Here is an 11,214-nt window from a genome sequence, read left to right as displayed (position 1 = left end):
CGGGAAACTGCCTTCTCCACCGTCTCACCTGGCAGAAGAACGCCCAGGACCGCAGGGCCTCTCAACTATCCTTCCCCAGAGGAAACCTTGATGGGTGGATGCTCCACCCCCCCCACCCCAGTCCACAGGGAGCGACGCTGGCACAAAGCCAACCCAGAGGCGGGGCACGACCAGAACTCCGGGGGCATCCCCTGGCCATCTGCGGAACTGGCAAGGAATTCGCTGCCAGGGGAGGTAGCCATGGCCACAGGACTGAACAGCGTTCAAAGGAGGACTGGACAGATTCAGGGGGACTACTCGCCAAGGGGGCTGAGGGGAACCTCCACATCCGGAGGCCCTAATCCTCTGGATCCCAGAGCCAGGAGGCCACCTCAGGGAGAGGCCTCGGCCTCCGGGCCCCGTTGCAGGCCCCCCAGAGGAACTGGCTGGCCCCTGTGTAAGAGAACGGAGACTGGACTGGATGGACCGCGGTTCTGGTCCAGCAGGGTGGTTCTTATTTTCTCAATTCTTGCCCCACATGAAGTTTGGCTCATAAACCATATTGGAAGAAGGAGCATGTGGGACGCTTAACCCTACTTTTTCAGGGATGGTATGATTGGGGGGGAGGGGACGGAAAGATACTCTGTACATGCTTCAAAGTCAAAAGGTTCTTTCAGATGTTCTGGGGCTGAGCCCCAGGACTGAAAGGTCTTTTCTGCGCTGCTGCTTGGAACTGTAAGCTGAAGCTCTCTCCAAGGCAGGACCTGAACCAACCTGCAGCAGCCAAGGAGAGAGGTGGGCTCAGCCGTTCCCATTCCAGCAAGGATTTAACCGGGGGGGGGGCGCACAGGAAGGGCACCCTGGCAGCCTCACCCGCAAGCCCGTGACGTCGGCGCCCTCCAGTGGCAGGAGGGTGACGTTGGCCATGCCGGCCAGGATCTCCTGGTAGTAGAGCTGGAGGTAGCGCAGGGGGGCCGCCTCTACGGCCACCACGGTCTCGTCGGGCACGCCGTCGCGCAGGAAAGCCGCCAGGCACGCCGCGTTCTCCTCCTCCAGCCCGCGCAGCGTCAGGCCCTCCAGGTGCTCGCCGCTCTCCGCCAGGCGCGTGACGCAGCACCGCAGCCCGGCCTGCACCTGGGCCCAGCGCGGCACGGCCAGGGCCAGGAGCTGCCTCTCCGACAGGGGCAGGGAGAAGGGGGCCAGCAGCGAGCCCAGGAAGGACGTCGCCTGGCGGGCCACGGAGGGCTGCAGCGCCACCACCAGCAGCTCCTCCTCGCCCGGGACACAGCAGGCCCCCAGGCCCTGCTCCGCCAGCAGCTCCGCCAGACGCTCCCTGACATCCGCCCGCCGCAGGAAGCCCAGGACCCAGGCCGAGAAGGGCAGCTGCTCCCGGACGGCCCCCCGCAGGGCCTCCTCGACGCCCTCCCGCAACTGCCGCCGCCGGTCTGCGTCCCCCCCGGAGATGCACAGCCCCGCTCCCTCCAGGCGCAGCGTGCACTCGGGGACGGGGGCTCCCAGCTCCTGCAGGACGAGCGGCGACTCCAGCAGGCACCGCGTGGCTGCTTCCGGGAGGGGCACACAGAGAGAAGGGACCCCGCCATCTTCTGGGGAGGCTGCGGCTGCGGCGTCCTCCTCCTCGTCCTCCTCAGGGGGCTCCAGAAAGTCGTAGTGAGGGGACACATCCAAGTTGTGGCCCTGGAGCTGGTGGCCTCTCTGCAGCACCTGCTCCACCACTGCGGAGAGAGGCAGAGCGATTACAGACAGGACCTGGGGCGGGGGTCCAAGACCCTCCCCGTGCTCCCCCCGCAGCTGCGCCCTTTCTGGGTAGGCCCGGAGCCCCCAAGGGTGCCAGGGTGCCCGGCTGGGCTTCTGCACCCTCCTGCCCTCCCCCCAGGGCACTGGGCCAAAGCGGGCTCCCTCCCTCCCTCCCGTGCCACAGCAGAGCTCCGGAAGAGGCAGCAGGCGCCCACCCACCCCCGGGCACCCCCTCTGGAGCTCAGCCAGCTACACCCAGCAGGGAGAGACCCCTGGCGTTTCCGTTCGGGGAATGAGCTGCCCCACAGTCCTGCTCCCCTGGCCAGACTCTCCTAGTAGGCATTGGAGGGGAGAGAAGGGGGGGGCGTCCACTCAGTACCCCAAGGGGCAGGCCAAGCTCGGTCCTGCAGCCCCCCACCCGTCTCTAGACGCAGAGGAAGGGCAGAACTCTGCCACGAAGAAGGGCCGTTTCCCCTTCTATGAGCCACGGTGGTCTCCTCTGGTCCACCTGCTTTCCAGCCACAAGAATGCAGCTGCCCCGGGAGCCGTGTGCCTTCGCCAGCATCCTTCCTGATGGGGAGGGGTCTAGCAGTGGGCTCTCTGGACAGCAGACGCGCAGACCCAAATCCCCAAGGCTCCCAGGGAAGCCCCTCCGAGCCCACCCCTGCCTCCCTGGGCAAAGCCCCGAGAACCAGGAAGCGCCACCGGCTCCTGAAGGTGAGCTGCAGAGACGTGCCGTCTCAGGGCGAGTGCGAGCACGTGGCACTGCCAGTCACCCAACACTACTGTGGTGAGATGCAGTTAAGGAGCACACACAGTGACAACGCTGAAGCTCGTTGTCGGGGTCAGCTGCCCCACGCTCTGGCTCCGAAGGCACGACAGGTGTTGGCGGCACGAGGCCTTAAAGCTGCGCAAGGGGCAGGAGGCTCTCGGAGGTCAAGACGAGAGGAGGGAAGAGAAATAAGGGGGGGGGGGTCCTCCTCCCTGGGCCTGCCCTTTCCTGCCTTCTTGGTCTAGGTGCGGGAGGCTCTCGGAGGTCAAGACGAGAGGAGGGAAGAGAAATAAGGGGGGGGGGGTCCTCCTCACTGGGCCTGGCCTTTCCTGCCTTCTTGGTCTAGGTGCTCCACTGCCAAGAACACAGCGGCCTCCCTTGCACTGCGAACCCCCCTCCCCCCCAAAAAACCCCCAACCCCAACCTGCAAGGAATTTCATTTTGGCTTCCACATGACACTGAGACTCCTCTGTAGAGATGTGAAGGCCTGGGGAAAAAACTGGAAAAATTCGGGGTGGAAACGGTTTTTTTCAGTTTTTTTTCCTGAAGCCTTTTTTGTTTTTTCCCGAAAATTGGAAAAACTGAAAAAAGGAAAGGAAAAAAATTGATTATGGAACATTTTATTTTAACATGATGAATAAAATATTTTAAGACAAGGTGTTCAAATATTTTCCAAAACATTTCTAAAAAAATATGTATGGTATCAGATTGATCTAGGACAACAAAGTCCTAGGTTACAAACTGAACTCTCCTATGCAAGAACAAGATGCATTTAATAGAAGATGGCTAATTAATAGAAAACGGAGAGTGAATATAAATGGGCAATTTTCTCAGTGGAGGGTGGTAAGCAGTGGGGTACCGCAGGGATCAGTACTTGGCCCACTGCTTTTTAACTTGTTCATTAATGATTTGGAGTTGGGAGTAAGCAGTGAAGTGGCTAAATTTGCGGATGATACGAAGTTGTTCAGGGTGGTGAAAACCAGTGAGGATTGTGAGGCACTCCAAAGGGATCTGCCAAGGATGGGCAAGTGGGCGTCAACATGGCAAATGGGGTTCAATGTGGCCAAGTGCAAGGTGATGCACATTGGAGCCAAAAATCCTAAATATAAATACACATTGATGGGGTCTGAACTGGCAGAGAGTGATCAAGAGAGAGATCTTGGAGTTGTAGTAGATAACTCACTGAAAATGTTGAGACAGTGTGTGACTGCAATGAAGTGAACATAACATAAGACCATAGGAGATGCCAATGTTGGATCAGGCCAAAGCCCCATCCAGTCCAACACTCTGTGTCACACAGTGGCCAGAAATACCAGGTGCCCTCAGGAGGTCCAGCAGTGAGGCTCTCCCACTGCATGGGATAGAGCAGGTCGAGAAAGAAGTACTTTTCTCCCTTCCTCACAATACAAGAACTCCTTGTGGGCACTCCATGAAATTGCTGAGCGGTCGGGTTAGAACGGATAAAAGGAAGTCCTTCTTCACCCAGAGAGTGATGAACACATGGAATTCACTGCCACAGGAGGTGGTGGCGGCTACAAGCATGGACGGCTTCAAAAGGGAATTAGATAAGCATATGGAGTAGAGGTCCATCAGTGGCCCCTAGCCACAAGGTATAGACAGGGGCTCTGGGCCAAGTGATGCTCTGTCTTCTTGGTGCTTGGGAGGTGGACCTCCTGATGGCACCTGGTATTTCTGGCCACTGTGTGACACAGAGTGTTGGACTGGATGGGCCTTTGGCCTGATCCAACATTGGCATCTCTTATGTTCTTATGTTATGTTCATTTCTTCCTTTAGGAGGTGCGATTGTCACAAGAAAAGAAAAAAGTTTTGTTTTTGCATGTGCGTGGGTGGGTATTCTGTTTGTAATAAATGTTTGGATACACTATATTTTTAGATGCTAGTTGTGATAATTTCATGCCAAGGAAAAATGTCCATAGTCATATTTTATGTTCCTAACGTAACAGAATGACTTTCAATCGGGGGGAGGGGGGGGGGGAGAAGTGCTAAAGTAGCATTTTTTCATTTCCGTTTTTTCCCAAGCTTCAAAATTTCCAGAAATTTTACATCTGTACTCCTCTGCACGATCCCCCAAACCTGCTCTGGTGTGATCTTTGCCAAGCACGGGTTTGGAGAAAGCCTCGATGGAAAGGCGCCAACTTCCCCCTCTCTTTGCCCCACGGCCAGGGCCATTCCACCCACCCACCCTCCACCAGCAGGCTTTTAGCAGGGCCATCTGGCTCCCCCCCCCATACACAATCTGTAAAGGAAGCAAAAGCTGCTGGCGACCGGGGAAGGGGTCCAGTGGGGGGGGGGAAAGCACAGAGAGCCCCCCCCCCAGGCTGCCCTGCCCCAGGGTATGGCCTGTCGCTTCTGTGCAGCAGCGGCAGGAAAGGAAGTTCTCTTTTCTGCTCCAGCAGGAGTGGAGCAGTAAAGAGAATGCAGGGAAAATCAGGCCCGACTGCACTCAGTGCATGCCCTGCACGCCCCCCAGAGAGGCCAGCACCCGTGCGGAGGAGGGCTCCAGCCTGCCTGCGCCAAGACAGGAGGGCCACAGACACCTTCCCCTGGGGTCACTGAGAAGAGACTGGATTTATCCCCCATGGCCCTTCGCTACCCGAAGGAGTCTCAGAGCGGCTCACAATCTCCTTTCCCTTCCCCTCCCCACAACAGACACCCTCCTGGGAGATCGGTGGAAGAACTGAGAACAGCTCTGAGAGAACTTGTGACTTGTGACTGACCCAAGGTCACACCAGCAGCTGCACATGGAGGAGTGGGGAATTAAACCCCGCTCTCCCAGATTAGAGTCCACGCTCATAACCACTATGCCAGACCGGCTCTCTAAGAGCTGGATTTGAGACCAGCCGCATCTGAGAGACGAGCCAGACTTCCGGGGGATGAGCTTTCGACCGCCCAAGCTCCCTCTGTCAGGCACAAGGAAGCGCAGACTCTCCAGAGCACGTGCCCCAAAAAAGCGGGCTGGTCTCCAGGGGGCTCCCGGACTGGCCTCCAGCGTTCCTCCTGCCCACCAATGCGGCTTCCCCCCCCCCCCCCGAGACTCTACCCACTAAAACTCACCCTGGCATGTCGGGTAGCGTGGGGCCTCGGAGGACACGGCCACAAAGGCACCAACAGCTTCCCTCTCACCGGCATGCCTGGGCCAGTGGGGACCCCCCTCCCCACTACCGCCCCACACCCCAGCAAGGGGCTGAGGGGGGACCTGCCAGGCACTGCCCAGGAAACAGGCCCCCTCTTCCCCGGGAGAGCTGGCCAGCGGCGGGGCAGAGACACCATCTTCCCTTGAGAGCCAGACAGGGAGGCCCGGACCCCCCTCCTCCCCCTGGGGGCTTCTGCCAAGAGAATCTCCCTTGCACGCAGCAGGTGGCGGGGAGGGGCTTTCGGGAGCCACCGCTCACCTCTTCTGGTCCTGCCAGACAGACAGGCTAACACGCCCCCCCCCATCTCTCACCTGCAGGATCATGGAAGGAGACAACGGCCACCGCACCCCCTCGGAGCAGTCTCACAGCCCGCACGGGACCCCCACTGCTCCGCCGGCTTTCGAAGTAGAGCTCCAGCAGGTCCGGGCTCAGGCTAACGCCCCCGCAAGAGGCCACCAGTAGGCTGTCCGTCTGCTCCACCCAGTCGAGCGCCAGGCTGGCCTCCTCCAGGGGCCGGCCCTGCACACGCTCCGCCAAAGCCAGGAACTCTGCCGGGGCAAGGGGAAGGGGTCTGCTTGAGTCCAGGGCCAGCCATGGTGGGTGGAAATACACACACAAACACACACCCCGGTTTCCTGCATGGGAAGGAAGATCTGTCGTGCCTCTGTCCTCACCCATGGGGGCGGCAGACACCCCCGCTGCGCCATCGTTCTGTGCAGGGACGGGAGGACGCCATCAGGTATGGGGCATACAGAGGCTCTGTCCCTAGAAGGGTGGCCACCTAACCCCTTGGTCTGGGGCACAGCTCAGCTCCCGAAGAAGAAGAGTTGGGTTTCTATCCCACCCTTCACGACCTGAAGGAGTCTCAGAGCGGCTCACAAGCTCCCACAGCAGACAGACACCCTGTGAGGCAGGTGGGGCTGAGAGAGCCCTGAGAAACCTGCTCCTGAGAGAACTGGGACTGACCCAAGGTCACCCAGCTGGCTGCACGTGGAGGAGGAGTGGGGAATCAAACCCGGTTCTCCAGAACAGTCCTCGGAATCCCTCCAGGTACCCAGAGAGAAAGCTACAGGGTACTATTGTTTTCCATTTGGGGAAACCCTGAACCTCTGCTGGATGGACTGAACTTTTGGTGGCCTGCCCTGCTGATTGCTGAACTGCTGTTATTTATTTATTTATTTCCATTTATATCCCGCCTTCCCTGCACGCTGGCTCAGGGCGGCTTACAAGGCACAAAGTGCAATAAAACAAACAGATCAAAACAACTGAAGCTAAAAAACCACAACTAACAGGATACACGAAAGACTGAAATTACGCACTCCCCATTGCATATCAGGAGGAGGTCAGAAGATCAAAAGGAGGGGACGCCATGGACCGCGATGTTCCAGTTACTCCATCGGCCCAACCCGGCGGTCCTGCTCCACAGTTACGCGGTGGTGGTAGTGGCGGCGGCTCCTACTCAAAAGCCTGGCGGAAGAGCTCCGTCTTGCAGGCCCTGCGGAACTGCAAAAGGTCCCGCAGAGCCCTGATCTCCTCCGGGAGCTCCTTCCACCAGGTAGGAGCCGCCACCGAAAAGGACCTGGCCCTTGTGGCAGCAAGCCTGGCCTCTTTAGGGGCCGGGGTCACTAGGGACCGAAGTGCTCTTTGGGGCCCATATGGGGAAAGGCGGTCCCTCAGGTATGCCGGACCCAGGCTTCAAGAACTGCTGTGAAGAACTGGTGTGGTACCATCCAAGGTAACTTAGAGATTAAAAACCTTTTCTTCCCCCCTTTTGTGCACAGTGTACTGGTATTGCTTTAAACCATAAAATAAACGGTTTTGCTTACATACCTGTTTGGGTGTGTTCTGTCTGGGGGGTTGCAGAAAGGCTTTTCCTAGTTGCCTTTTGCCCCTACCAATATTTTAGGGGTGGAACTCCTGACCCTGGAGAGAGTTTGGAGTTCTGCTTGAGGTCTGGGGGTACCGTAACTGCCTGGCAGAGAAGGGGGGGCTGGGGAGAAGGGCGGCTCCACGAGGCAGGGACCCGGGCCAACTGCAGAGCGCCCGGATGCCTCAAAGGACCCAAAGCAGAGTGGCGCTTGTGGGTCAGCAGCTGTCCCGTGATGGGGGGCCGAGCAGCAGTTGGGGGGGGCTTCCTATAGGAGCCGCGGACCTAAGACGAAGGAGCGGAGGGGGCTCCGGAACAGGGACCCGCCTCCCAGACCAAGGCCGCAGTCCTCTTTCCACACTCCCCTCCCCAGTCCCCTTCAAGCCGCCTTCTTGCCTCAGGCACCCAGTCCCCATCCCCCCCCTTCCTCTAATCTGGGAGAACGGGGTTTGATTCCCCACTCCTCCACTTGCAGCTGCTGGCGTGACCTTGGTCTTTTCACTTTGGAGGAAGCTTTGACCTCACTAAGAGAGACTTTTTGCAGCCTTCATTGAAAAATTTGGATAAATATTTTGGTATTTGGCTACCTTGTGCTTGGAAATATCTGTTGAACTCCCCGAGGAAGACACTGAAACAGGAGGATATCTGGACCTCTTTTGGAGGAAGACTGAGCACTCATTCCGAATAGACTTAAAGGAGCCCTCCCTCCTAAAACCTTTGTATCATTAAGGAGGACTGATATTAATAAAGGAGTTGTGCAATATCTTTTGTGATATATTAAGAGATGATACTTAGATGTTTTGATACATGATTCTTTCTATGTATTAAGACTTATATGATAAATAATATATGGTGAATAAATTGTAAAAATATAAAACAAAAATATATTAAAATTATTTGAGGTATTTTATAATCGTCTGTAGCACGGTATTTGCTGATTTTTGATAGTTCTGGCACGGCTGTTCTTGGAAAAAGAGCCATTTCTGTCAGAGCTCTCTCAGCCCCACCCACCTCACAGGACGGTGTCTGTTGTGGGGAGGGGAAGAGAAAGGAGTCTGTGAGCCACTCTGAGGCTCCTTCGGGTAGTGAAGGGCGGGGTAGAAATCCAATCTCTTCTCTTCTTTTTCTTGACTGGGGGCAGATGGACAACCAGGCAGTTTGGTGTCGTGGTTAAGTGCGCGGACTCTAATCTGGGAGAACCGGATTTGATTCCCGACTCCTCCACTTGGACCTGGCTGGATGACCTTGGGCAAGCCATAGTTCTTCTGACAAGAGCTGTCCTTGAAAAAGAGCCGTTTCTGCCAGAGCTCTCTCAGCCCCGCCTGCCTCCCAGGGTATCTGTTGTGGGGAGGGGAAGGGAAGGAGATTGTAAGCCACTCTGAGACACCTTTGGGTAGTGAAGGGTGGGGAATAAATCCAATATTTTCTTCTTCTTAACGAACAGAAGGAGAGCCAAGCACCCGCCCTCCCCAAAGGATGAGCGGTGGCCACAGTGGATAGAGGCATGGGGGCCCAAGCCTCCCATTTAATTCCAAACAACTCTGCTGCGGCCACACACCCCTCCCCCCGCTTTGCTGGAGAGCCAAGGAGCGCGGGGGGGGGGGCTGATGCTCCCCTAGACTCAGCCAGGACAGCTTATGAGGCTGGTAGAAATGGCTTTCCCTCCTAAAGCTCCCCATCTGTCAGCTAGCTGCCATGCTTTCCTTGTTTTCGTTCTTCCCTGTCTGTAGCACATGTGCGCATGCTTGCTTGGCTTAACCTCTGTAAACAACTATCCGGAGGCACTCATGAGACCATGCGAACTGGCTTCGGCAGACTGTGCTATCTGCTTAACCTTGAGAAGGGAAGGCTTGCATTCCACTGTCAGTGTGAATATTTCTGCTCTCATGGTGCACGGAGAGTCTCCCATTCATGAAGTAATATCCCGCCGGGAGTTTTCCTGTGCGCGTGCTTGAATTTCATTTGCTTAGCTCATGGCAGCATCATGGTATATGCATTGGTGCCTCAGCCGTCACAGTTATTCCTAACAACGTACCTGTATAATCTGGCAACAGACCTGTAGACTAATAAAGCATAACGATTCCTTGGAACGTGTGCAGAGTTTTGCATGCTGCTGATCCTGACACTGTCCTACAGTGGCTTGCAAAAGGTGACAAAGCCCCCCCCCCATCTATTTCTCCTGCATGGGGTTTAGTAAGCCTGGGCCCACAGTTCCCCCTCAGCTGCACTAGGGGGAACTGGTGCACAACATTTTAACCGGCAGCTCAGGGACTGTGAGCTTCTAGTCACAATACCTTTTCCCCCCTCCACTGGAAACAATGGAGGCTCCTTCAGGAGCCCATAGAATTGGACTCGCTAGTCTGATCTTTTTGACACTTGGGAGGAGTTGTTGGTTTGTTGTTGTTTTTTTAGGAGAGGCACCAGCAGCTATGCTGCAAATTTGTTGCCTCTACCTAAAAAGACACACACCCCAGAGCCCCCTGGATCAATTCTCCATTATAGCGTATGGGGCCCATTGACTATAATGGTCCCCATAGGCTACAATGGAGCCAGGGAAATTATTATTATTTTGCACACCTCTATTATTTTTATTTAATTATTTATTTATTTATTTTTCTACCCCGCCCTCCTGCCGAAGCGGCACAGGGCGGCTTACAAGCAATTTAAAACCAACATTCGATTATGTTTTTTCAGTGTGATTTCTAAGCTGCCTCGAGTCACAAGGAAAAGTGGGACATTAATATTTGAAAAAAGTAGTCTGGGCAGGTTGATAACATTTAAGCAACTTCCTGTTTGTTAGGTTAGGCAGGGTTCTGACAATGACTGTTCCTCCCTGTTATATTTGACCTGTAATGCTGGTTGTCATATTTCACTAAAAAAAAAAGCAAACAGATGCAGATTGCAACCACATACCCCCCCCCCAATCCCCCCAGTGCTGGTATGTTTTCTAAGGCTCAGCACAGGGCAAAGGTCCAAGGCCAGGTATCCCAATAGAGAGGAAAGAGCGGGCAGACCTGTTATCCAGAGGCCAGGCCTACCAATACAGGGGACTGGGGCAGGTAGACCTGTCCTCCAGAGGCCAGGTTGACCAATACAGTGGAAAGGGGTGGGCAGACCTGTTCTCCAGAGGCCAGGTTGACCAATACAGTGGAAAGGGATAGGTGAAATTTGACTTGATTCTATTTTCTCTTATAATGTTTAAATTATTCTTAAAATATAGTTTAAAATAATTTATTCTGAGACTTTTACAAGGTTATGAAAGTAATCTTAAAAAAAAAAAAACTAACCTAGGCGATAGTCAAATGTAGACTCGCTCACAGCTCTAATGCCACTAGCTCTTTTTGCTCAGGAGGTGGAATTTCTGCCCGCAACACCGTGGAGCTTAAAGGGCATATTGCTTGGGCCATGACGCAGCTGCCTGGTGTCCTCATTTACCATCTTCAGGGCCTGAAATCCTGGGGACTAATGCTGTCTGCCCTTCCTCAACTGTCTAAAACTCCCTCCCGCAGGCTGAGCAGGCTTGGGGATGCCAGAGCCCTCCAGAGCCGGCACAAGAAGGGGGGGGAGCAGAGGGCGACGTGCGGGGGGGGGGGGCGGGACTTCTAGAGCACCGCTCCCGCCCGGGAGCCGGAGGAGCCGAACCCGCCCGCGGCGCCCCGTCTTACCTGCCGGGGGGATGGGCTGGG

The 11,214-nt window shown here is 55.7% G+C and overlaps 1 protein-coding gene across 1 annotated transcript in view; it reads right to left on the bottom strand.

Annotated features, from left to right (window-relative positions):
* PARP10 (poly(ADP-ribose) polymerase family member 10) overlaps positions 1–11,214 on the bottom strand; it is a 19,103-nt gene that overhangs the window by 7,204 nt on the left and 685 nt on the right. Inside the window, exons 2-5 of the mRNA XM_015416960.1 lie at positions 7,625–7,813; positions 6,336–6,372; positions 5,973–6,209; positions 853–1,712 (exon numbers count right to left, since the gene is read on the bottom strand). Of these exons, the coding sequence (XP_015272446.1) occupies positions 853–1,712; positions 5,973–6,209; positions 6,336–6,372; positions 7,625–7,813 (1,323 nt within the window). The remainder of the gene's footprint in view (positions 1–852; positions 1,713–5,972; positions 6,210–6,335; positions 6,373–7,624; positions 7,814–11,214) is intronic.

This window comes from Gekko japonicus, unplaced genomic scaffold, assembly GCF_001447785.1.
Source record: "Gekko japonicus isolate JY-2015 unplaced genomic scaffold, Gekko_japonicus_V1.1 scaffold505, whole genome shotgun sequence".
Taxonomy (NCBI): Eukaryota; Metazoa; Chordata; class Lepidosauria; order Squamata; family Gekkonidae; genus Gekko; species Gekko japonicus.
The sequence above is the reverse complement of the archived record's forward strand: the minus strand, read 5'-3'. Positions and strand labels throughout refer to the sequence as shown.